This window comes from Gallus gallus, chromosome 34 (genome assembly GCF_016699485.2).
Source record: "Gallus gallus isolate bGalGal1 chromosome 34, bGalGal1.mat.broiler.GRCg7b, whole genome shotgun sequence".
Taxonomy (NCBI): domain Eukaryota; kingdom Metazoa; phylum Chordata; class Aves; order Galliformes; family Phasianidae; genus Gallus; species Gallus gallus.
This window is the reverse complement of record NC_052565.1, coordinates 1906459-1931413: the sequence shown is the minus strand read 5'-3', so window position 1 is coordinate 1931413 and position 24955 is coordinate 1906459. Positions and strand designations below refer to the sequence as shown.

The 24955-nt window shown below is 56.7% G+C and overlaps 2 protein-coding genes across 3 annotated transcripts; both read right to left on the bottom strand.

Moving 5' to 3' along the window:
* Positions 1-1918: 1918 nt before the first annotated feature.
* LOC112529929 (keratin, type II cytoskeletal 4-like) lies at positions 1919-6856 on the bottom strand. Its single transcript, XM_001231585.7, has 9 exons — positions 6286-6856; positions 5496-5710; positions 4305-4365; positions 3789-3884; positions 3545-3709; positions 3297-3422; positions 2916-3136; positions 2712-2746; positions 1919-2632 (listed from the first exon to the last, which is right to left on the bottom strand). Exons 1-9 carry the CDS (start codon positions 6787-6789, stop codon positions 2403-2405), a joined length of 1653 nt encoding a protein of 550 aa, XP_001231586.3. The 5' UTR covers positions 6790-6856; the 3' UTR covers positions 1919-2402.
* An 8546-nt stretch (positions 6857-15402) lies between these two features.
* KRT8 (keratin 8) lies at positions 15403-24731 on the bottom strand. Of its 2 annotated transcripts, XM_040654915.2 has the most exons (10): positions 24680-24731; positions 24021-24330; positions 21720-21928; positions 20781-20841; positions 20117-20212; positions 19856-20020; positions 18403-18528; positions 16910-17130; positions 15919-15974; positions 15403-15830 (listed from the first exon to the last, which is right to left on the bottom strand). In XM_040654915.2, exons 2-10 carry the CDS (start codon positions 24249-24251, stop codon positions 15664-15666), a joined length of 1332 nt encoding a protein of 443 aa, XP_040510849.1. In that variant the 5' UTR covers positions 24252-24330; positions 24680-24731; the 3' UTR covers positions 15403-15663. The 2 variants fall into 2 exon arrangements, with proteins under 2 accessions (XP_040510849.1, XP_015128103.2); XM_015272617.4 differs by having other exon boundaries at positions 24021-24731.
* Between the last annotated feature and the right edge of the window lie 224 nt (positions 24732-24955).

The window sequence follows — 24955 nt, the reverse complement described above, 5'->3', positions numbered from 1 at the left end:
ACTGTGCTGAAGGACAGCATGAAGTGGTGGAGGAAAAGATACTCTATGTTTGTGTGCTTGGACAGTAGCTGCATGGAACTGAGGAGAGCAGGAGGACAAGCTGAGCTGAGCAATAAAACCCCACATGCTCAGTACAACATTGACATCTCAGCATTCCCTTCATGCAAGCATGCTCTGAAAGAGATTATTAACGTGGAGGGCAAGCTCAATGAAATTAGACAAGGCTTCTTTCAGGTCAAGCAAAGTTCTTGCTGCTCCAACAAAAGGCAGAAGCTGTCATGACTCAGTCCAGCCCAGAAAAATTCTCCCCTAATTGCTGCTGCAATCAAAGGAACAAAAGAAAAATGCTTTCTGGTGTCTGTTTGTTTTAAGCCTCTGTACTCATCCCAAAGCCCTGACAAGAGTCAATCATGGAGGCAAGCTTACACAGAGGGCAGAGATGTCTTTTCATTCAACACCTTCCCAGGTCCCTTTGCAACCTCCCAGAGCATTCACCATTGCCCAGGCAATGTCCCCATCCAAGCAGCTACACGCCTTGGCTGGTTGCAGTGTCTCCAGCTGTAGGAGCAGGGAGCGGAGCATGGTGACTCATTGGCTGTGGTTGACCAGGGATGTGACTCAAGGTCTCCTGAGCAAGAGTTGAAACCACACTGAACGATTTTGGCTCTACACTGGCAGCTCGTAAGCAATATTTCACTGCTGGGAGAGAGGTGGGCTGCAGCAGTGTGTGACGTTCCCTGTCCTCAGAGGGTGGAACCTCATGCCCAATCCTGGCCCCATCTAACACAGGACAGTAGCAAATCACACCAATAATCCAGACAGAGGACAGCCACCCTTCCCCCATTCCCTGCAGGATGATCCAACAGTGCTCAGCTGGCAGAACCAGAGGGAGGTGCCCACCTCCACCCTCATGAGGACCTCAGGAGGTGGGGAGGCAGAGGTGGAGGCTGCACACTGCCCCCAGTGGTCAGGCAGAGGTGGAGTTGGTGTTGGACCGATCCTTGGGGATTCGTTCCAGTTTGGGATTGTACAATCACAGAATCATACAATGTCCCAAGTTGGAATGGACCCACAAGGATCAGAGTCCAAATCCTGACACCACAACACACCACACAAACCCAAACTCGATGTCTGGGAGTGGTGTCCCAATGCTTCCTGCGCTCTGGCAGCTTGGAGCCATGCCCACTGCCCTGGGGAGCTGTGCCATGCCCACTGCCCTCTGGGGCAAAGCCCTTTCCTCACCCCCACCTGACCCTCCAGTGACAAAGCTCTATGCCATTCCATCAGGTTCTGTTGCTGTCATCAGAGAGCAGAGCTCAGTGCTGCCCCTCTGCCCCCTATGAGGAACTGTAGGGCCATGAGGGTTTGTAGGCCATGATGGGCTGTAGGTCATGAGGAGTTATAGGACCACCATGAGGCCTCCCCTCAGCACAGAGCAGAGTGGGACAGCCTTTCCCTCACCCAACTGGGGACATCCTATGACTCTACAGACAGACACCATCACAGGGACCCAATGGGAGTGCAGCATCTGCTGACATCCCCAACTGCAATCCCAAACATCAGCTCTGCTCTCACAGGGCTGAGAGCCTCCTCCATGCCACAAGGAGAGGAGGGCAATAGAGACCACAGTCAGCTCCAGCCCAGCCTGCTCCCCATAATCATTTTATGTCTTTCTTGTGCCACATGCTACCAGGAACACAATGGTCCCCCTAGCTGTCACTGGAGAAGATGATGGGCTCCCTGTGGCCACCATTTTGTCAGCCCCTGCCCATCCCAGCTGTATACATGCCCCAGTCCTCGCTATGTGTCCCTGAAAGGGCAGGAGAAAGTCAGGACAGCTTTCAGGCCTCAGCAGAAGAGCAGTCTTGTTGCAACACGAAAATGCCTGCTCAGAAAGAAAACCACACCAGTGTACTGCCTCTAGTGTTTATTGGGGTATGGCACATGCCAAAGGAGAAAGGCTTAAGCAAACAAGCACAAGTGTTCTCACAATCACAACAAAAAGACAAAGCTCAAGCAGAGGTGAGCAGTACCGGGGCCACTGCAGCATGTCATGGTCCCATGGGAGACCTCGAGGGATGCCCAGACCCCACAGGCTGTGCTTTGTGGTTGGGGGCTTTGGGGTGGGGGGTCCTTCCAACGCCAGCTCTCAGCTCCATGCAGCAGCTTTACGGTGTCTCAAGGAGGAGGTTGGTGAAGCGAGAATTTCCCAAGCCCTCTGCAGAGCATCTCAGTCACTGTGGTGGATGAAGCCTGCTGTTCTTTTCCCACGCGGTGTCCAAAGGAGGGGCAGTGCCTGGCTCAACAGACGGGCGGCCCTCAGCTGGGCAGTGGGGTGGTGGTCCTGGTGATGTTTGCTTCCTTTCTCCTTTGGGTGCAGGGGACGGGGACAGCTCTCTGCCTTACGGCCGCCGGGCGGACACGGAGCTGTTCTTCAGGACGCCGCCGGAGCCCACCACGACAGAGCTGCCCGTTCCAGAGCTGAATCCTCCCCCTCCCAGGCTGTAGCAGAAGCCAGCACCGCCTGTGCTGCAGCTGCCCCTCCCGCTCCCAGAGCCGAATCCCAATCCTCCTCCAAGGCAGAGACCACCGCCGTATCCACCTCCTATGGAGCTGCTGCCGCCCACCACAGCTGCGGGGACAAGGGAGGGTGTGAGGTTACCACCCACAGAGCCAGGGAGCACAAGGACAAGGGGCAGGCTCGTACTTACAGATGCTTACGTTGCTCTGGCACTCCCCAGACATCCTGCAAGGAAAAGAGATGGAGTGTCAGCACCGCACCACCAGCTGGGGTCTGTCACGCTCCATAGGACCACGGTGGAGGGCAGCACTATTGATATCTTAACAGAAGATACTCTGCACTGCATCCTTCCCACTGACTTAGCAGGATGTGATCCAGCCCTATCCCCACCCACCTGCACTCCTCGCCCTCCAGCAGCTTCCTGTAGGTCGCAATTTCGATGTCCAGCGCCAGTTTGACGTTCATCAGCTCCTGGTAGTCACGCAGCTGCTGGGCCAGGTCTGCCTTGGCTTTCTTCAGGGCTGTCTCCAGCTCAGTCAGCTTGTCCCTGGCATCCTTCAGGGCCAGCTCCCCGCGCTGCTCAGCATCCGCGATGGAGCTCTGCACGCTCTCACACTGCAGGACAAGGACAGGGATGCAGTGCGTTGGGCAGAGACCACTTCAGCTCTCTGTGCATCACATGGCTCAGCTGCTCCCAAACAGCTCTGACCAGGGCACAGCTCCAAGGGGAATTATGAGGATCTCGCACCTGCTCCCCAGAACATGCCAGCCCTACCTGCTTCTTCACGTTCTCAATCTCAGCCCGAAGCCTCTGGATCACGCGGTTGAGCTCGGAGATCTCAGCCTTGGTGTCCCTCAGGCTGTCTCCATGTTTTCCTGCAGTGGCCTGCAGCTCCTTGTACTGATGGGCAGGGGACAGAGGAGCTCATCAGGTCAACATGAGGTCTCCCTGGATCTCCCCACACCAGGAAGGGGAGCACACGGGCCCCTCAGCCCCACTATCACCATGCATATAGCACTCACCTTGCTCTGGTACCAGGCCTCAGCCTCCAGCCTGCTGCGGTTGGCGATCTCCTCATACTGTGCCTTCACCTCGGCGATGATGCTGTCCAGGTCCAGGCAGCGGTTGTTGTCCATGGACAGCACCACGGAGGTGTCAGAAACAGTCTTCTGCATCTGGCACAGCTCCTGCAATTCACGCCAACGTTGTCTTGAGCCCTATTAGGACACCTTCCCCGCATTCCATCCCATTCTGCTGCACACTCACTGTTTCATAGAGGTTCCTGAGGAAGTTCAGCTCATCCGCCAGAGAGTCCAACTTGGCCTGAAGCTCCACTTTGTTCATGTAGACGCCATCCACATCCTGAAGCAGAAATGAGGGCTGAAAGCCTTCCCCTGATGCACACAGTTGGGTCTAAGTCAAGCCCCATAAGTCAGTGTTGTGCTGCTCCATTTCCACAGCACAAAGCTCTGGGGGCCCTGGGTTACATCTGAGCCCCACCAATGCAAAGGTCTGCTGAGAACCAGGTGGAAATTTGTATAAAATAATTAAAAACGGCAATGTGCTTAGAAAACACAGATAAAGGTGACAATTCAGATATGTGGATGTTTTGCTCCAGGGAGGAGGAGCACCAACTCCCATCAGTCTCCCCCTCTGCTCTGGGAGGTTCTCCTGCCTTCAGCTCTCCTTATTCTAACGAGACACAAGCTTAATTAAAGCCTGCTCCTGTGCCTGCAAGTGCTTGGTTCTCGTCACACACACTTGGGCTGCCCAGAGCTTTACCTTCTTTAGGAGCACAAAGTCGTTCTCTGCAGCTGTCCTTTTGTTGATTTCCTCTTCGTACCTGTTGGGGATAACAAAGGACATTCAATCTCTCTATTTTGTCTCCTGCTCCGCTGCTGGTGGCTGCTGGCCTTGGAGCAATGGCTGCAGCAAAAACAAAACAGTCTGTGGCCAAGCAGAAGTGGGGCTCCATCTTGCACGAAGCCCTGGAACCTCCCATTACAAACATCCCCATCCTGCTGCCTCCATGAGGAGACCTCCTGGTCTCCAGTTGGCCATTGTGGCCATGGCGCAGAACCTTACAATCATGGAACTGATGGAGTTTGTTTTTTTTTAATGGTCATCCCATCCAACCCCCTGTAATGAAGAGGAATTGTCCGTGGCAGCTGCACACTGCAGAGCACAGAGCAATGGCGGTCACCTCCAGGACCACATCACCTCTCATCCTGCGGCCTCAGCAAAAATCAAGCAAGGTGAAGGATCAGGTTGTTCCCAAATCTGGGTTATCTGCAGCTTATCAGCTGAGACATTTCTCCATCTTCGCTCTTCTGGTGGAGCAAATGAACCCCATCATACCAGGATAATAATTAATCCCCCTCCCATCAGCGTTCCAAAGAACAATCTAAGTAAGCTTCAAACTATGAAGGAAATTATTGTAAGGAATCCACGAGGAAACCCGTGAGGAAATTGTAGTGGGATTTAGCAACTGCCCTAATTGCTTCATTAAATCATAATGTCACGGATTTTCAAGCGGGGAAAGGCAAACAGCAGATCATCCTGCACTTGTGACAACCGCAGTTCACACAACAATGGGTGCTGGGGCACACCTCAAGAAACCATCGCCCGCTGTCAGAGCTCACAGCTGCTGCAACTTCCTCATAGCACTGATGGCTGCAACGACTGAAACACTGCCAGTTCCCATCGTCCTTTGAACTTTCTGACCCCTCAAAGTAAGTCTTTACTCCTACTTTTTTTTTTTTTTCGCCACTTGCTACCCAAAAATTTTAAAGTAAAATAGAAGTGGCAAAAAATGTCTCCAAACAATCTGCTTCGCACAGCTGGTGAAATCAGCCAGAGCTCAGACATTGCTAGGAGTGAATCCAGAATAAATCCATTTGGTATCAGTTTTGGGGACATCCCTACAGCTGCCCAGCACCGCCGAGCCCCATGCTGGCACCATGAACCACGCACTTGGTCTTGAAGTCCTCCACCATGTCCTGGAAGCTCTTCAGCTCCGACTCCAGCTGGATCTTCTCGGTGGAGAGGCCATCCAGCTGCTTCCTCAGCCTGCTGATGTAGGCTTCAAAATATGGGTCCAGGCTCCTGGTGCTCGTGGTGGGGCTTTGCTCCTGCAGGAGCTTCCATTTTGTCTCCAGGACTTTGTTCTGCTGTTCTAGGAATCGCACCTGAGTAATGTAGACAGAGGAAAAGTCAGACTGTTCCTCAAAGCATCTCTCTGCTCTTTGTTTTCCTGCATTGCCTACGTTTAATGAGTTCAGCCCTTCTGTCTGTTCTCGTCTCCTCTCCAAAAACTCCCCATCCTCCCCCAGAGGCCCACTGGTGAGATGGGAAACCCATTCTCACGGTGGTGGGTGACCTTCCCTCTCCCATCCCACGGGGTCTAAACAGAAGAAATGTGCTGAACTCTGTCATTTCAGTGCTTTCTCCTTCACTATGAGTTTGGGCTACAAACACAGGGACAAAGCACCCAATGGCCACCCTCCACAGGTGGAGGGGGGTAAGCTTCTCTGAGGATGTTCTGCATGCTGCTGCATGGCCCCCTGGGTGAGCACCAATGTCATGGCCTCCAAATCAAGATCCCATTCCTGCTGCCCTCCAACACCTTGGGATCATTACTTCTCCTGACACTGCTGCCTCCTTTCTGCCTGCACAGCTCTGGGGCAGCGCTGGGCTCACTGTTCCCTCTGTGCCCATCTCACAAGCCAGCAAGGTTCAGCCTCCCCCCAGACCCAGCTCTTACCTTGTCGATGAAGGAGGCGAATTTGTTGTTGAGGGTCTTCAGCTCCTCCCTCTCCTGTGTCCGCACCTTCTGGATCTCAGGGTCGATCTCCAGGTGGAGTGGGGTCAGCAGGCTTTGGTTGATGGTCACCTCCTTGATGCCGCCCGGTGGGCACTGGGCAAAGCCCCCAACCCCACCATCAAACCCTCCACCGAAGCCACCAAAACCACCACCGAAGCCGCATCCGGCCCCGCCGCCAAACCCTATCCCATTGCCAACACCATAGCCAAAGCCTTGGCCGCCAGCCCCAAACCCTCTGCAGATGCCTCCAGCTCCAAATCCTCCCAGAGCAGTGCTCTTGCACCCTCCCAGGCTATAAAGGCTGTGGCTGCTGAAGCCCCCGGCATTGCCAGCAGGCCCCCGGCATCCTCGGGCCACCGTGCTGAAGGTGACCTTGTTCTTCCCTCCTAAGCAAGCAGAGCTGGAGCTGAACCCCTTCTTGAAAGCAGATGACTGACGAGACATGGTGATAGGTTTGTGGTAGGAGAGGAGAGCTGAGTGGTGTCCAGAGGCGAAAGAAGCTCTGTCCTGTGAGCACAGTGCCTAAACACCCCTTTTTATGCTCAGAGGGAGTTGGCCAGCTGTCAGGGGAGTGGAGATGTGATTTTTTTATTCTATGAATGGTTTTAGGTGTGCTTGGAACCATGCCCTCCCCCCTCCTCTCTGCCTTCCCTATGACCTGCCTCAAAACACTCCCTAGATAGCTCAGAAAGTAAAACAAATCTATTGTTGGTGTTGGAAGCACATCGTCAAATCAGATTTCCTGAGCTGGTGCTGTCAACCCATCACAGGTCCTTCTATAGTTCTTCTGGCAGTGACAAAGCACTACGCGCTGCTTGACATGTTACACCCTCCAGGGAGACCCCTGCCTTGTCTCCATTACTCACTGGGAGCCACATGGCAGGTGCTTGGTTCGCTGAATTCTGACAAAAACCTGGTTTCCCAATCACAGCCCCAGATGCACTCCCCTTCAACTTTCTGCTCCGGTTCGACTTGGTTTGGCCAAAGCTGTTACACAACTGAGGGAGGGAGCCCAGCAAGGCTTAGTCTTGGGGTTATAACCAGCTTTGTGTCAATAAGGGAGTTTCTAGAAGGTTATGAAGGGTTTCTGGAAGGTTGGACCACTCTGACTGTGGTGTACTGAGCCCAGAGGGACACACGGGTGTTGCAGAGCCCAAAACATCTTGGTGCTTCCATGTAACCCTCACGCTACATCTTCACCTTCCTTCATTAGGGTTGAGGTGCCATTACCAGCTAACGAGCTACATCCACGTCAAGGGTTTCCAATTCCCCAGTGGGGAACATGCCAAGACCAGAGGTGTTTTGAGATGTCTCTGAGTTCCCCACAAAGCAAACAGCCCTTTGGAGATGAGCAGGACAGAATCCAGCAGCCATCAACTTCCCAGATGGCCTCCAAAGGTCTCCTCCAACCTCCTGGAAGCGTGCCCAACCCACACCACTGCACGGTTATGGGATAGAAGGGGCAGAGAATGGGCATGGGGGCTTTGAAGTCCCTCTGACCCTTCTTCCACCTTCCCTGGTGGAAGGGAGCCAAGGCTGGAGCCGTGTTTCCAGCAAGAGCATTGTAGAAAGGCTGCTGGGATCATTCCCTGTGGGTCCATCATCAGCTCCATTCTGTCCATGCTGCCACCACCCGCCGGCTGCCACCACCCGTCAGCACGCTCTCATTGTTCTAACACATCCAGCTTAATTGCTTAACCGCTTTTAATTTATATTTTAATTGGCGGAGGTGTCTGAAGGTGCCATCAAACCGAGGATCCCCGCTTATCCTGCCATTAAAAGGAAAAAAAATAAGACTTCCCCCCAAACCACAAGGTGCAGCTGCAGCCATGACGACAAAAGCCAGCCTCGCACCGCGCACTCTGTAATTATCTTTTATTGGAGGCACTCGTGGGAGAGGTTTGTGGAACCAGTTCCAGCTCAGGGCCTGTTCCCTCTCAGCTTTTCCCCTGCAAACATGCAAATCTGGGTCCGGGAGCGGAACTGAACCGTCTCTGTGGAGGAATTGGAATGGAAGGAGCACTTCTCCTTCCGAACCTCACCAGCCCTCTCCATTTCCAGCCCAAGGGGGATCTGCACCGTGTGGAGAAGCCTCTGAGCTCTGCATCCCATCGCCACCACCCTTTGCAGAGCTTTGGGCTCCCCGATTCCCCGGGGACACCCTGAGGTGTCTTTGCCAAAGGCGGCGGCAGCTGCGTCTCCTCCACGTTTATGCAACCGGCGGAGAAACCGAGTGAACCTGTTGGAGCCCGGCACAGCTCCCAGGGTGGCTCTACCAGCAGTCCCTGGCACACGGCACTGGCTCTGTGCCCGTCCAGACGCTTGCCCAAGAAGCACAGGGCCCAGCGGGTGCACTGCTACGCCCATGAGGTCCCAGCCCTCCGCTGGGGTGGGAGATGCCAGCTGAGGGGCTGGGGCTGCAACTGTGCTGTTGCGAGGGGCTTTGGGTTGCCCTGGAGGTGGACTTGCTGTGTTCCTTTCTGTTTTCTTCACTGTGGACTTGGGGAGGACTGTAGGGCCATGAGGGGCTGCGAGATCGTGAGGGGCTGTTGGGGCCATGAGGGGCTTTAGGGCCATGAGGGACTGCAGGGTCATGAGGGGCTGCAGGGCACTCCAAACAGTGCCATGACCATAACAACATGCACAATGGAGCCAAGACCTTTCCACAGCCAGCAGACATGGGTCCTCCTTCAGAACAGCACCCCAGGCTGCTTTCCTATACCCTAAACCAGGCTAAATCAAGTCACCACCAGGTTCAGAGCCATGTGTTCCCATCACAAGCCTGGGGGTTCCCAACAGCAGCCAGCAGATGCCATCCTGCCACACAACACCATGACCTCACACAACCACCTCCAGAGGGACTTCTCCTCCACCCCAGGACAGGGAGCAACCCGTGGGTTCTGCCCATGCACGAAGGTTTTGCTCAGCCCAGCTTAGAAAAGAGCCAGGCTCAGGCCAGGAGGCTCTTTCCATGGGAAGACACAAATAGCTGACTTCTTTCCAGCCCTTCTGGAGCCCAGAGGTGAAAATCCTGAGCCAGAGGTTCCACCACCCCAGCAATGCCCAGAGCTGCTCCCATTAGCGTGCAGCCACCCCATTTTAAATGAGCTCCTCATTCCCATCGAGCCCCGTCACTGGTAGAGGCCATGCCCAGCACTCTGGTGTGACACTGTGGGGCTGGGACCCATGGACTCTCTGTGCCACTGCAGCTCTTCTTCCATGGGGACATGGAGATGATACATCTTTGGGGCTCTGTGGGAGACCAGGAGGTGACCATGATGGGATGCGCCATTCCCAGGCAGGAATACCAGCATTTAGGGACCTGGTTCATGGCCAGGCTCAAGGATCTGGATGCTCTTTTCCAGCTTTCCATGACTGATCTCAACAGGAGCTGGAAGGGTTCAGCATCTCACAGCTCCCATAGGGACCACAGTGATGAAAGCCCCTCAGCTGCCACTGGGACATGGAGTACTTCAGACCCACAGATGTTCCCCACAGCCCCAAAAAGCTACAGGCAGGGAGAGGACGGAGCAGCACTGGGCTCTCCAGTTTGGTTACTTGCTGTCCCCGCATGCCTCCAGGGTGAGCCGGGTCTGGGATGCAAAGCAGAAGGAATAAAGGGAGGAAGGAGCCGGAGTGGGCAGGAGATCGCCTGGGGCTGCTCCATGCTTTGATGCCCGGTGAGAGTGGTGGGATGAGGATAGGGAGGGGGTCCGTGTCCCTCTGCCCCACGCATAAAACCTCACATCACAGCACCCCTCACCCCACAGTGGAAAGCAAGAGCCGCGAGCCCAAATCCGCCCAGTTTCACCCCAAAGATGCGTTTGGGAGAGCAAAGCACCGCTCTGTCGAGCAGCGCGGACTCGCAATTAGTAAGCGGGCAAATTGCAGGGCTGGGGCCCGAGCTGGGAATCATCGAGCAGAAATAACAAGGTGGATCCCGAGCAAGATCAAAGGCGCCTATTGCAGAAGACAGCGGCACTCCTTGGGCCGTCCCCACTGCATTGCGCACGGCGGAGCCCCGGGCTCTGCCTGCAATACCCGGCTGCTAACCTAGCTCACAGGCAACACCTTCTTCTGGGAACCGACGTGGCCCTCCATCGGTGGCATCCATCAGGGCAACCGTTTTCCTTTGGTGACAGCGTGGAGTGCTTTGTGGCCATCGGTGGCCCCGGAAAGCGGCCCCAGCTGCAGTGCAGGATGAGTCCCGTGTGCCATGCAGGGAGAATGGTGGGCAACTTCCAAAGCTCAGAGCCCAGCCACTGCCCCATAGGGAGAGCCCAGCACCCCAAGTCTGAACATCCCAAAAAATGGGGGGCAGAGATCCTGGCTCAGGACCTGCAGTTCTGTGAGCAGAGTCCCCAAAGCGGAGCACAGAGGGGCTGCAGTGCACCAATGAGCAATGGGAGGATATGGGGCTGCACTGCCACGCGGCTTTGCCTCCAGGATTTGGGGTGCAGAGCATCTCCCCGGTGTTGGAATGCAAAAAGGGAACAAGAGAAAACAAGTGTGAAGCCCTCGAGCTTTGCAGAAATGCAATGCAGTTCCAGCGGGGGCTGCAGAGGGAGTAGGGGGCTTTGCCCCACTGCACTGCACGGTGGGAGGGGTTGGGTTTTTGGATGAAGCAACCAGTGGGAAGAGCACATTTTGGGGAGAATTCTGCTTAAATGGATGGGGAAGATCTGGGGGAGAGGGGGAGGATGGATCTGTCCCTCCCCATCACCGCATCCCACACTCCGGGAAAACATTCCCACCCCCCCAAGAAAATAAAGCTCTCCCTCCCATCCCCCTCCCCAAAATGCGCTGTGTTGGAGCGTTGAGGAGAAATAGGGAGGGGGCAACTGAAACTGTGGGGACAGTGTGGGACTGGGACGGGGGGGAATCTATTGGGATGGGGGAACTCCAAAAGGAGCCAAATCCCCCCGGGAAATCTCCCCCCAGGGCCGGGAAGGGTGCGAGGGGTGTGCGTGTGAAAATGCAGAGTGAGCTTTGGGCGGCTCCTGCCCTGCCGCTAATTACAGGCAAAACCTCATCAGCAGGCCCCAGCTTGCTGCTGGCCCCGTGCCCCCCGGCGCACCCCGGCCGAGCTCCCCGTTGCCAACAGTGCCCTTAATTCCTCAATAGTGCCCGTATATCCCCAATAGTGCCCATATATCCCCAATAGTGCCCGTATATCCCCAATAGTGCCCATATATCCCCAATACTGCCTCTAATACCCCCCATATTGCCCTTATTTCCCCAGTCTTGTTCCTGTCTCCCCAATAATTTCTTTATTGCCTCAACAGTACCCCTAATTCCCCAATAGTGTCCTTATTTCCCCAATACTGCCTCTAATACCCCAATATTGCCCTTATATCCCCAATGCTGCCCTTATTTCCCCAATAATCCCCCTAATTCTCTAATACTGCTGTTATTTCCCCAGCCTTGTCCCTATTTCCCCAATACTGCCCATTTCCTCAATATTGACCCTATTTCCCCAATACTGTCCCTATGTCCCCAATACTGCTTCTAGTACCCCAGTGTTGTCCTTATTTCCCCAATGCTACCCCTAATTCCCCAATCTTGTCCCTATTCCCCCAGTAATGGCCCTAATTCCCCAATACTGCCCTTATTTCCCCAGTCTTGTCCCTATTTCCCCAACACTGTCTTTATTCTCCCAATATTGCCCTTATTTCCCCAGTAGTGCCCCTGATTCCCCAGTATTGCCCTTAATTCCCCAGTATTGCCCCTAACTCCTCAGTAGTGCCCTTATTTCCCCCACTGGGGTGAAACGGGGTCAGAACAGGAGGAGGGGGCAGCTTTGGGGTTCCCCCATCCAAGTAGAGTGCAGTGTTGCAGTCCCCAAAATGCCATCCTGGGGCTTCCAGCAGTGGGACCCCAAGGGGATCCCAAGGGGACACAATTTTGGGGTGAAAGAACCCATTCAGGCAAAAATTTGGGTTCAGGGCTGGAAACTCCCTGTGCCAGTGCTGGGACACCCCAAAAGACTCTGCCCCCTCCAGGACCCATACGCCTATGGGCGCTCACGGGGCCAGGCACGTCTGCCCATGAGTCAGCAGCACCTCCTGTGGGGTGAGGCCCTGGCACCACACCAGCCGTGGGATATGGACATGGGGAGGGGAGACATGGGGTCACATCCCACCTGCAGGGTCAGACTGTGTCCCCAAGCCATGGTGTCCCCAGATCTTGATGACCCCAAATCTTGATGACCCCAAACCTTGATGACCCCGGGCACAATGTCCCCAAATCTCCACATTCCTAAACCTCAGTGTACTTAGACTTTGGTGTTCCCAAACTTCGATGCTCGCAAGCATCACTGTCCCCAGGTTTTGGTGTCCCCAAGCCCTGATGTCCTGAACTTCCATTTCCCCAAATCTTGGTGTCCCCACGCTTTGGTGCCCCCAACCAGTGGTGTCCCCATACCTCAGTATCCCCAAGCTTTGGGGTACCCAATCACTGATGTACCCAAACCTTGATGTCCCCAAACTTTGGTGTCCCCAAGCTTTGGTGTCCCCAACTCTTGGTGTCCCCAAACCTCAGTGTCTCCAAGTTTTGCTGTCCCTAAACCTCGATGTCCCCAAGATTTTGTGTACCCAACCCTTAATGTCCCCAAACCTCATTGTCCCCAATCCTTGGTGTCCCCAAACCTCAGTGTTCCCAAACCTTGATGTCCCCCAACCCTTCGTGTCCCCAGACTTCAGCATCTCCAGTTTGGCATGGTGACAACACCTCCACCCAATGGGTTCATCTTTGGGGTCTGTGCCTTTTGGGGTGCTGTTGGGTGGGTGCTCAGCACCCCCCGACCTCATTTGCTTTCTTGGGAGAAAACCCCAAAAGGGTCAGACCTGAAGGGGGGCGGGGGGGTCTTTGAGGTGCTGGGAAAAAGGGGGGGGGGGGTGGCAGGAGTTGGTGGGGGGGGGTGTTCCACTGCTCCACCTGACGTTGGGATCGCGCTCCTCTGCCGCCCCCCAGCGTCTGCAGCCCCAAAATTCATCCCAAATTCGGGGGTGGGATTAAGGTTTGCTGCGGGGGGGCGGCGGGGGGGGGGGAAGGGGAGGAGTTATGGATGGGGGAGTCATGGGGGGAGGAAGGGGGGGCCCCCAAGGACCCCCAGTGCGCTCAGCCCGTCCAAACTCACCGTTCCGCGGCATCCCGGGGGGATCTCAAGCATCGCCCCCCACCCCCAAAACTTCCCATGGGGTCAGGGTCACTCCTAAAGGCACGGACCACCCCCCACCAGGAGTCCGCAGGGCCCCCCCGGAGCTATGGGGTGTTGGGGGTGGCTCTGGGGGGTTCCCTGATGGACACTGAGGCTTCGAGCCCCCCCCATCTCCCGGACCTGGACCCACAGTGCGGCCCCCACGCCCCCAAATTAATGGGGGTTGGGCTGGAGGGGTCGTGCCTGGGGTGCAGAGCCGGGGGGGGGGAGGGGGGGAGGAGAGGGAAGGGAGAGAGATGTTAATTAGCACTAATTGGCAGCGGTAATTGGGGGTGAGGTGTGCGGTGCGGACAGCAGGTGTCACCGGCGAACCGGGGATGGAGTCCGTACCCCAACGCAACGGCGGGGGCACCCCAAATCCCCCCCCTCCCCTAGAAATAAGCCCACCCTCAAGAGGGGGGCACGACCCCCAGCACAATCCCATACGAGACAGCAGAGAATCCAAAATCCCTAACCCCACCCAGCCCGAAATCCCCCCATATCCCAAAAGTCCTTCCCCCAAAGTCTGCAAACCCTGGATGTTGGCCCCCCGGATGGATCCTGGTACCCCAAAACCCGGCATCCTGGGATGGAATTTGGGACCCCCGACACCCCAAAATGGGTCTTGGAATCCCAAAACCGAGCCTGATGACCCAAGGTGGGCAATGGCACCCCAAAATGGGTCCTGGCACCCCAAAACTCAGCGTGATGCACCTGGGTGGTCAATGGCACTCCAAAACGGGTCCTGGTACCCCCAGGTGGATAATGGCACCCCAAAATGAGACCTGGCACCCCAGAAATGATCCTGATGCCCCCAGATGGATAATGGCACCTTAAAATGGGTCCTGGTACCCCAAAACAGAGCCTGATGACCCAGGGTGAGCAACGACAGCCCAAAATGGTCCTGGTACCCCTAGATGGACAACGGCACCCCCAAATGGGTCCTGGTACCCTAAAAGAGATCCCAATGCCCCAAGATGGACAATGGCACCAAAATGGGTCCTCGTAGCCCAAAACAGATCCTGATGATCCAGGGTGAGAAATGGCACCCCAGAATTAGTCCTAGTATCCCAGGATAGACAATGGCACCCCAGAAGTGTTTGGCAACCCAAAATGGGTCTCGACACCCCAAAATAGGTCTCAGCACCCTAGGATTGGCAACAACACTCCAAAATGGGTCTTGGTGCCCTGGTACAGATCCTGATGTCCCAGGATGGACAGTGGCACCCCAAAATGTGTCCTGGTATCTCAGAACAGCCAATGGCAACCCAATATGAGTCCTGGTACCCCAAAACAGATCCTGATGCCCCAGGATGGACAACACCATGCCAAAATGTGTCCTGGTACCCCAGAAGGACATTGGCACCCCAAGATGGGTTCTGGCACTCCAGGATGGACAGTGGTACCCCAGAATGGTACCCTCGCACACCAGTATGGGCAATGGGACCCCTGAAGTTGGTTCTGGCAACCCAAAATGGGTTCTGAAACCTCAAAATGAGTCTCAGCACCCCCAGGATGGGCAATGACACTCCAAAATGGGTCCTGGTACCCGCAGAAGGACAATGGCTCCCCTGAACCCTGCCCACCCCCCCTCTCCTCCCCCCCCCCGAGTGGGTCCTGACACCCCAAAATGGGTCCTGGTGCTCCCCAGGGTGGGTGTTAGCACTCTGAGAACCCCGGTGCCCCCAGGCAGGTCCTGGCAGACTAAAACAGATCCTGGCACCTGGGGATGGGTCCTGACACCCCAAAACACCCCCCTCATGGACACCACCTGGGCGATGCCTCCCCCCTCCAGACCCCCACTGCTGCCCCTATTTTCCCTCCAGTCCCCTCCCAACCCCTGGTGGGCACAGTCACAGTTGGGGGCTTCATTTGGTTTATTGGGTTTATTGCAGGACCTCAACACCCCCCACCCATGCACCGGAGGTGTGAGGGGGGCTCACGGGGTAGGGGGCACCCCAATAGCCCCCACCCCATCCTGTAGCTTGGATAGACACAGGGAGACAGAGGACAGATGGACGGACAGCGGGGCGCTGGCTCAGGGTGCTGGGGCAGAACAAGGGGAGGGTCCCAGGGAGTTGCATTCCTTTTGGGGTCTCCGGAAGGGGCGGAGGGGGGGCTCAGTTGGTGAGGACATCGGCGCACTCAGACACCAGCTTGCCATCGCGGGTCTCAATCTTCTTGATGACGATGGCACGAGATTTGGGGACAGCAGCACTCTCCAGCGCGGGGGGGGTCACGGTGTAACCTGTGGAGAAGGAGCTCCCAAAGCCCCCCCCAAATCCTCCTGCATGGAGAGGGAGTGAAGGGGGTGGTGCTGAGTGCTTGGTGGGGGGGGAGCAGTGAGTCCAACCCCCTGTGTACCCCACTCTTACCTGAGTACCCCGTGGTCCGGGTGTGGATGCTGAGGTTCTGCATTCCTGACTCCAACCTGGGGGAGAGTAGAGGGTGGGATTTAGGGAGGTGGGGGAGAGATGGAGGGAGGGGGGGAAGGAATGGATAGATGGAGGGGAGAGAAGATTGGAAGGATGGAGGAGGGAGGAAGGGAGAAAGGGAGAAAATAATTGAGGGAGGGAGGGAAGGATGGAGGGATGGATGGAAGGATGGAAGAAGGGGGAGAGAGAGGGAGGAAGGAATGGAGGGAGGGATGGAGAGAGGGAGGGAGGGAAGGATGGTGAGATGGAAGGGTAGAGACAGGGAAGAAAGAATGGAGGGAGGAGGGGAGGAAGGGAAGGATGGAGGGATGGATGGAAGAATGGAAGAAGGGGGAGAAAGAGAGAGAAGGAATGGAGTGAGGGATGGAGAGGGAATGAGGGAGTCAGGGGTGGAGGGGTGGAGGGAGGAAGGAAGGGAAGGAAGGAATAGAAGGATGGATGAAGGGAGGGAGGGAAGGAAGGAAGGAGGGGCAGGAGGATAGAGAGAGGGAGGAAAGGAGGGAGGGAGTGGAGGAGGGATGGAAGGATGGAAGGATGGAGGGAGGGATGGAGAGAGGGAATGAGGGAGGGAGGAATGGAAGGATTGAGGGAGGAAGGGAGAGAGGGAGGGAGTAAAGGATGGAGGGAAGGATGGGTTGGATGGATGACGGGTGGATGAATGCACTGAGGACACAGTGGTGTGGACATGGGCTGAGGATGTGAGATGGGCCCGGGATTTGGGGACGCACTCTGGGGGCTCACTTTGGGTCCAGGGCTTGGGGCAGCACAGGGGGACACAGGCTGAATTTGGGGTCAACAGCCGAGTGCTGCCCAGGGAGCAGGGATGTGGTGTGGCCTCCAATGACACAGGAGCACCACCGTCCCCACAGCATCCCATAGGATATGGGACACTGCACAACCCATGGAGTCCCCCCCTGGTGCAGCATCCCACCTGCTCTCCTCGCCCTCCAGCAGCTTCCTGTAGGTCGCAATCTCGATGTCCAGGGCCAGCTTGACATTCATCAGCTCCTGGTACTCACGCAGCTGCCGGGCCAGGTCCTGCTTCGCCTTCTGCAGAGCTGCCTCCAGTTCAGACAGTTTGGCTCTGGCGTCCTTCAGAGCCATCTCCCCCCGCTCCTCTGCCTCTGCAATGGCTGTCTCCAGGGTGGCTCGCTGCAGGGCAGGATGTTGGGGCATGAAGGGTTACCTTGCATGAGGGTTTGGGGAGATCCTGAACCCCAGCATCCTTCTTGCTGCACCCCATCATCCTCCCCTTGCACCCCAGTATCTCTCCATTGTATCTCAGCAGACCACCTCTACACTCCAGCTCCTCCCAAGTGCATCCCAGCATCCCCCTTTTGCATCCCAGCTTCTCCAATTTGCACCCCAACACCCCCCCATTTGCACCCCAGCTTCTACCATTGCACCCCAGCTTCCTCTTTGGACCCCAGCATCCCTCCTTTGCACCCCAACTTCTCCAAATTGCACTCCAACATTCCCCCAATGCACTCCAACATCCCTCCCATTGCACCCCAGTTCCCTCCGATTACATTGCAGTTTCCCCCCAGTGCACCCCAACATCCCACTTATTGCATCTCATCTTTCACCATTGCACCCCAGCTTCCCCTTTGGACCCCAGCACCCCCCCAACTTCTCCAAATTGCACCCAAACATTTCCCCAATGCATCCCAGCATCCCTCCCATTGCACCCCAGTTCACCCCATTGCATTGCAGCTTCCCCCCTTGCACCCCAATATTCACCTCTGCACCCCAACTTCTCCAAATTGCACTCCAGAATTCCTCCCTCTTTTCATCCCACTATTTCTCCCTCCTCCCCCAACTTGCACCCCAGCTTCTCCCCATTGCACACCAGAACCATCTCTGCAGAGTGCAAAGGGGCTGGGGGAGGTTGGGGTGCTGAAGGCATGGAGCAGTGAGGGAGAGGAGGAGGAGGAGGAATAACAGATGGGAGAAGAGGAGGAGGAAGAAGAGGAGGAAGAAGTGGAGGAAGAGGGAGAGAAGGATGAAGAAGAGGAGGAGGGAGAGGAGGAAGAAGGGGAAGAGGAGGAGGAGAAGGAGGAAGAAGAGGGGGAGGAAGAGGAAGAAGAACAGGAGGAGGAGGAGGAGGAAGAAGAGGTGGAGGAGGGAGAGAGGAGGAGGAAGAAGAAGAGGAAGAAGGAGAGGAGGAGGAGGAAAAGAAAAAGAAGAGGAGGAAGAGGAGAAGGAGGAGAAGAAAAGGAGGAAGAGGATGAAGAAGTGCAGGAGGAGGGAGAGGAGGATGAAGAAGAGGAGGAGGGAGACGAGGAGGAAGAAGAGGAAGAAGATGGGGTGAAGGAAGAAGAGGAGGAGGAAAGAAAGGAGGAGGAGGAGGAGGAAGAAGAGGAGAAAGAAGGAGGAGGAGGAGGAGGAGGAAGAAGATCAGGCGCAGCCAGGCGGGATCCTGACCTGGTTCTTGAGCACCTCGATCTCGGCCTGAATCCTCTGGATCATCCGGTTGAGCTCGCTGATCTCGCTGCGGGTGGTGCGCAGGTCGTCGCCGTGTTTGCCGGCCGTTGTCTTCAGCTCCTCATACTGCAGGAGCACGGAGAGGGGTCAGGAAAATGGGAATCGGGGGATCACAAAATCACAAACTCATGGGACTGTGAAATGCCAGGACCCCAAAAGCATGAAACCACTGAGCTGTGGGACCACGAGGTGTCGGGATCCAGATGTCGCATCACTGTGAGATCACAGGTTTGTGAAACTGGGGAATCAGAGAATCATGGAATCGTGGGATCACAGCCTCATGAAACCACGGACTCTCGAAATCGTGAATCCATGGAATGATGGAAATGACTGAGACACAAAATCATGGAGTGCTGGAATCACGGAGTCCTGAAATTGCAGAATCCCGACATCACAGAATCCCAAAATCTTGGCCCCATAAACCCACAGTACAGTGGGGATGCGGACAGCCCCATGAGCTCCTCTTGCTCCCAAAATCTGGGCCAAAGCAGCCGAGCAGAGCCCGTGCCCAGAGGAGTGCTTGGGGCCAGGGCTGCGTCACAGCGGGCCGGGCTGCGACTCGCCCACGCCGCAGACACCGCGAGCAGCGCCCGGCCCTGGGGCTGGGATGTGGGGCGAGGGAGGGAGCGTGGGGCTGGCGAGACGACGGCAGGGAGCGGGACGGCGAGTCTGGGGCACAGGGCATCCCCAGGGCAGGGAGTGTACTGGGGGTGGAGAGTGTTAGGGGATGGGTGAGAGTCCTGAGGAGGGGGAGAGCATTCTAAGTCATGGAGCATCCCAAGAGATGAAGGAGGGAACAAGGGATGGAACAGCTGGGGGCATGGATGGTGCGATCCAGGAGATGGAATGTCCCAGGGGATGGAGTGACCCATGGGATGCAACGTTCCAAGTCATGGATCCTCTGAAGGGATGGAGGATACTTGGGGACAGAGTATTCCAAGTCATGGAGGATCCCAAAGGATGGAGACCCCCAAGGGATGGAGACCCCCAAGGGATGGAGGATCTCAAGGGATGGGGAACCCCAAAGAGATGGAGATCCACAAGGGATGGAGATTCCCAAGGGGTGGAGATTCCCAAGGGGTGGAAAACTCCAAGGGATGGAGAACCCCAAAGGGGTGAAGGATCCCAACGGATGGAGACCCCCAAGGGATGGAGGACCCCAAAAGGATGGAGGATCCCAAAGTGGTGGAGGAGCACTCCGAGGGACAGCTCCTCCTGGGGCACAGAGAGACCCAAAGGACAGAACATCCTCTCGGGAAAAGAACATCTTGGGACACGGAACATCTCAAGAGACAGAGGAGAGAATCCCAGCAGATGGAGAATCCCAAAGAACAGAGCTGGGGGTGGGCCCGGAGCATCCCCCGACCTCCGACCCCCACCTCCCACCCCTCACCTTGCTCTGGTACCAGGTCTCAGCCTCCAGCCTGCTGCGGTTGGCGATGTCCTCATACTGCGCCTTCACCTCCGCAATGATGCTGTCCAGGTCCAGGCTGCGGTTGTTGTCCATGGACAGAACCACGGAGGTGTCAGAGATCTGCGACTGCATCTCCCGCAGCTCCTGCAATGGGGACGGGGATGGGGCTGAGCTGGGGGGGCCGCCCCCCTCCCTGGTGCGGTGGTCCTATGGGGGGGGGGGCTGATGTGAAGCCCCCACCTCATCGTAGAGCTGCCGCAGGAAGTTGATCTCGTCCGTCAGACTCTCCAGCCGTGACTCCAGCTCCACTTTGCTCATATATGCTTCGTCCACATCCTGGGGTGTGGTAGCACTGGGTCAGCTCCCACTGCCCCACAGTCCCATTACCCCCAGACCCATTGCCCCCAGACCCACTCCCTCCCAGCCCTACTGCCCCCCAGCCCCACTAACCCCAGCCCCATCAGTCCCCCATCTCATTACCCCCAGCTCCATTGCCCTCCAACCCCATTACCCCTGGCCCCAACACCTCCAACCCTACTGCCCCTCAGCCCCATTGCTCCCAGCCCTATTGCCCCCCAAGACCCACTTCCCCTGGTCCCATCAGCCTCTAACTCCACTGCCCCCAGCTCCACTGCCTCCCAGCCCCATTGCCCCCAATCCCATTTTCCCCCAGCCCCATTGCCGTCAACCTCATCAGCCCCCAGCCCCACAGCCCCTCAGCCTCATTGCCCCCAGCCCCACTGCCTCCCATCACCATTACCCCCAGTCCCAACACCCAAAGCCCCACTACCCCCAGCCCCATTATTCCTAGTCCCATCACCCTCAGCCCCATCACCCCCAGTTTCATTGCCCCCCAGCGCCATTACCCTCAGCCCCGTTGCCCCCAGCCCCACTGTCCCCTCACCTTTTTCAGCAGCACAAACTCATTTTCCTTCTCAGTGCGGTGGTTGATCTCCTCCTCATACCTGCAGGGTAGAGGGCTTGGTGTGGGGACATGGGGACACAGAGGGACAAGGACGTGGGGACATGGGACGTGGAAGGGATGGAGGACATGGAGAAATGGGGATGTGGAGATCCAGAGGTACAGGGACATGGGGATGAGGAACAAGGGAGTGATAGGGGGTGTGAGGACAGGAGACAGAGGGACATGGGGGCCATGGGGATCCAAAAATGCAAGGACACAGGGGGACACGGGGCACGGGAACATGGGGACCCAGGGGTACAAGGACATGGGGATATGGGGCATGGAAAAATGGGAACTTGGATGTGGGGATGTGGAGCTTGGAAGGAATGGGGACAAGGGGACCCAGGGATACAGAGAGATGGAGGACAAGGGGAGATGCAGGGACAGGTGATATGACAACAAGGGGATGTGGGAATATGGGGACATGGGGGCATGTGGATGGGGGGATAAGGGGATGTGGAAATAAGGGGACACAGGTCATGGGGATGGGGGAATAATGGGACATGGGGATGGGAGAATAGTGGGACATGGGGACAATGGGACATAGGAACATGGGGATATGGGGACTAGGGAACACAGGGACAAAGGGACGGGGAACTATGGGACATGGGGACAATGGGACATGGGGACAAGGGGATGTGGAAACAGGGGACATGGGGACAAAGGGACAATGGGACATGGGGACATGGAGACAGGGGGACCTGAGGACAGGGGGACCAGGGGACATGGGGACAGAGGGACACAGGGAGTCCCTTCCCAGATCATTGGTCCAATCACCCCATAAGCCAAAGCCAGTGCAGTGCTGCTTGGAGAGGACAACCCAACCCCATCCCACCACCCAAGGGTCACCTGAGAGCCACCCAGCTGTCCCCTCCTCACTTGTTCTTGAAGTCCTCCACCAGCCCCTGCATGCTGCCCAGCTCAGCCTCCAGCCGCAGCCGTTCCTGGCCCAGCCCCTCCAGCTGCCTCCTCAGGGTCCCCACGTAGCCCTCGAAGAGCCCCCGCAGGTCGCTGCGCTGTGGCTGCTGAGACTGCAGGAGGCTCCATTTGGTCTCCAACATCTTGTTCTGCTGCTCCAGGAACCGGACCTTGGGGAGAGGGGGGGACAAAGAGGGGTCACTGTGCTGTGTGGGGATGGAAATGAGGGATGTGGGGTGTGGGGTGATGGTGGTATTGGGTATGGGGATGTTGGGATGTGGGGGTGTAGGGACACAGGGGTGTGGGGATGTGGGTATTCAGGGATGTGAGGACATGGGGATGTGAGTATATGGGGACAGGGGGATGTGGGTATATAGGGATACGGGGACGTGGGGATGCAGGGTCACAGAGGCATTGGATATGGGGATTTGGGGATGTGGGAACATTGGGATATTGGGACATGGGGTTGTGGGTATATGGGGACAGGGGGATGTGGGGTGTGGGGTCATGGAGGCGTTGGATATGGGGACATGGGGATGTGGGGTTGTCGTTATATGGGGACATGGGGTCATGGAGACGTGAGTATATGGGAAGAGGGGGATGTGGATGTTTGGGGACATGGGGATATGGAGATGTGGTGTCACAGAGGCATTGGATATAGGGACATGGGGATGTGGGGATGTGGGTATTTGGGGACAGGAACAATGAGACCTGGGGATGTGAGTATATAGGGACATGGGGACACGGGGCTGTGGAAACGTTGGATATGGGGACATTGGACATGGGGAAACATGGAGGAGGCGGGCAGCTGTGTACATGGGGATATGGGGTTGGGGACACTGGGATATGGGATGTGGGACACATGGGAACATGGGGGTGTGGGTTTAAGGGGACATAGAGATGTGACACTGGGAGGGGGACTGATGGCAGCAGAGAGGGACAACAAGGGGACAATGAGACAGAGGGAGAATGCCACCACCCCCTCAGGTTCCACCCCACACCACTCCCCACACCCCTGCTTTGCCACCATGTCTGGTACTGGGACAGGACATGGATGTACGCCCAGAGTGTCCCCAAGGGGGACAGTGGGTCTCTGAGGGGGTCACAGTGTCCCCAGGGGGATCCAAAATGGGTCTAAAATGTGTGCAAAGGGGTCAGCAGGTTCCAATGGGGGACACAACGTCCCCAAGGGAATCTCAGTGTTCCCAAGGAGTTCCAAACATCTCTAGGATGTCCCCAAGGGGTTTAGAAGGTCCCAAAGGGGACAAAGAGCTCCCCGGAGGGGTCCAGATGTCCCCAAGGGCCTCAGGATGCATCTGAAGGAGCTTGGAGGTCCCCAAGGGGCTCAGGGTGTCCCAGAGGATTCAAGGGGGTCCCGAAGGGGGTCAGTAAGTCCCTAAGGGGGTCTCAATGTCTCCAAAGGACTCAGGGTGCCCCCAAAGGGGTTTCAGTGTCCCCAGAGGACTCAGGAGGCCCCCATGGGGCTCAGAAGTCACCAAGGGGGGTCACAAAGTACCCAGGGAGGTTTCAGTGCCCTTAAGGGGCCAAGGATGTCCCTAATGAGAGCCTTAATGTTCCCTCAATGGCTCTAAAGGAACTTGGGATGTTACCAAAAGCGTCTCAACATCCCCAAGGGGCTCAGAAGATCCCTAAGGGTCTCTGAAGGTCCTTAAGGGGATCTCAATGTCCCCAAGAGTGTCTCAATATCCCTAAAGGGGCTTGGGATGTCCCTAAGGGGCTCTGGAGTTCCCTAAGGGGGTCTCAATGTCCCAAGGGGCTTTCAGTGCTCCTAAGGGGGCTCAAGATGTCCCCAAAAGTGTCTCAGTGTCCCTGAGGGGGTCTCAATGTCTCCTAAAGAGTCTCAATGTCCCTAAGGGGGTCTCAGTGTCCCCAGGGGGTTCTCAATGCCATTAAGGGGGTCTCAAGATCCCTGAAAGGGTCTCCGTGTCCCTAAAAGGGTCTCAGTGTCTCCCAGGGGGTTTCACTATCCCTGAGGGGGGTCAGGAGGTCCCTAAGGGGGTCTCAGTGTCCCCAGAAGTTTCTCAGTGTCCCTAAGGGGGCTCAGAACATCCACAGGGGGGTTTCTCAATGTCCCTACAGGTTCAGAATGCCTCTACAGTCTCGCAGCCACCTCCCACCCCATCCCCAGGGGACTTCAGGGTCACCCGAGCTCAGGAAGCAGCTATGACCCCCTCCCACCCCTCACCCCCCCCCCCGGGGTGCCACCCCAATGCAATGGGGGCAGCTATGGGGTGGCCTCACCTTGTCGATGAAGGAAGCAAAGCGGTTGTTGAGGGTCTTGATCTGCTCCTTCTCCTCCTTGCGCACCTGCTGGATGCTGGTGTCGATATCCAGGTTGAGGGGGGTCAGGAGGCTCTGGTTGACGGTGACAGCCGCGATGCCACCCCCTGACACGGCCACGGGGCCCCGCTGCAGCCCCCCGACCCCAAAACGGCTCCCGCTGAGGGTGCCGTAGGCTGAGGCCGCGCTCATCCTCACGGTGGGGCCGGCGGTGAAGGAACGGGAGCTGAAGGATCGGACCGGGACCGCCGAGCTGCTCCGCACAGATTTCCTGGTGATGGTGACAGACATGGTGGGGTCAGGGGGGCTGAGGTTGTAGGGTTGGAGGAAGGCTGGAGGAAGGTCGTAGGGTTGGGAGATGGTTGTAGGGTTGGAGGAAGGTTAGAAGATGGATGGAAGAAAGTTATAGGGTTGGAGGAAGGTTGGAAGGTTGTTGTAGGGTTGGAAGATGGTTGGAGGGTTGGAGGAAGGATGGAAAATGGTTGTAGGGTTGGAAGAAGGTTGGAAGATTTATAGGATTGGAGGAAGGTTGGGAGGAGGATATAGTGTTGGAAGAAGGTTGGGAGAAGATTTTGGGAAGGCTGGAAGACGATTTGGAGAAGGGTTTGGGGAAAGGTTACAGGAGAGTTTTGGGAATAGTGTCGGAGCGCCGTGCTGCGCAGGAGGGAGGGAGCTGTGGGGCGGGCGGTGGGCCGGGCTATGGGGCGGGCTGCACCATGGGGCTGCAGGAAGGGCCCCAGGACAGGTTGTGGGGCGGGCAGGAGGATGGCTGTGGGGTGGGTTGCAGGACAGGTTGCAGGATTGCGGTGTGGGTTGCAGGACAGGTTGTAGGATTGTGGTAGGGGTTGTAGGACAGGACCGGCCGGCTGTGGGGCGGGTGAGTGGGGCTGCATCCT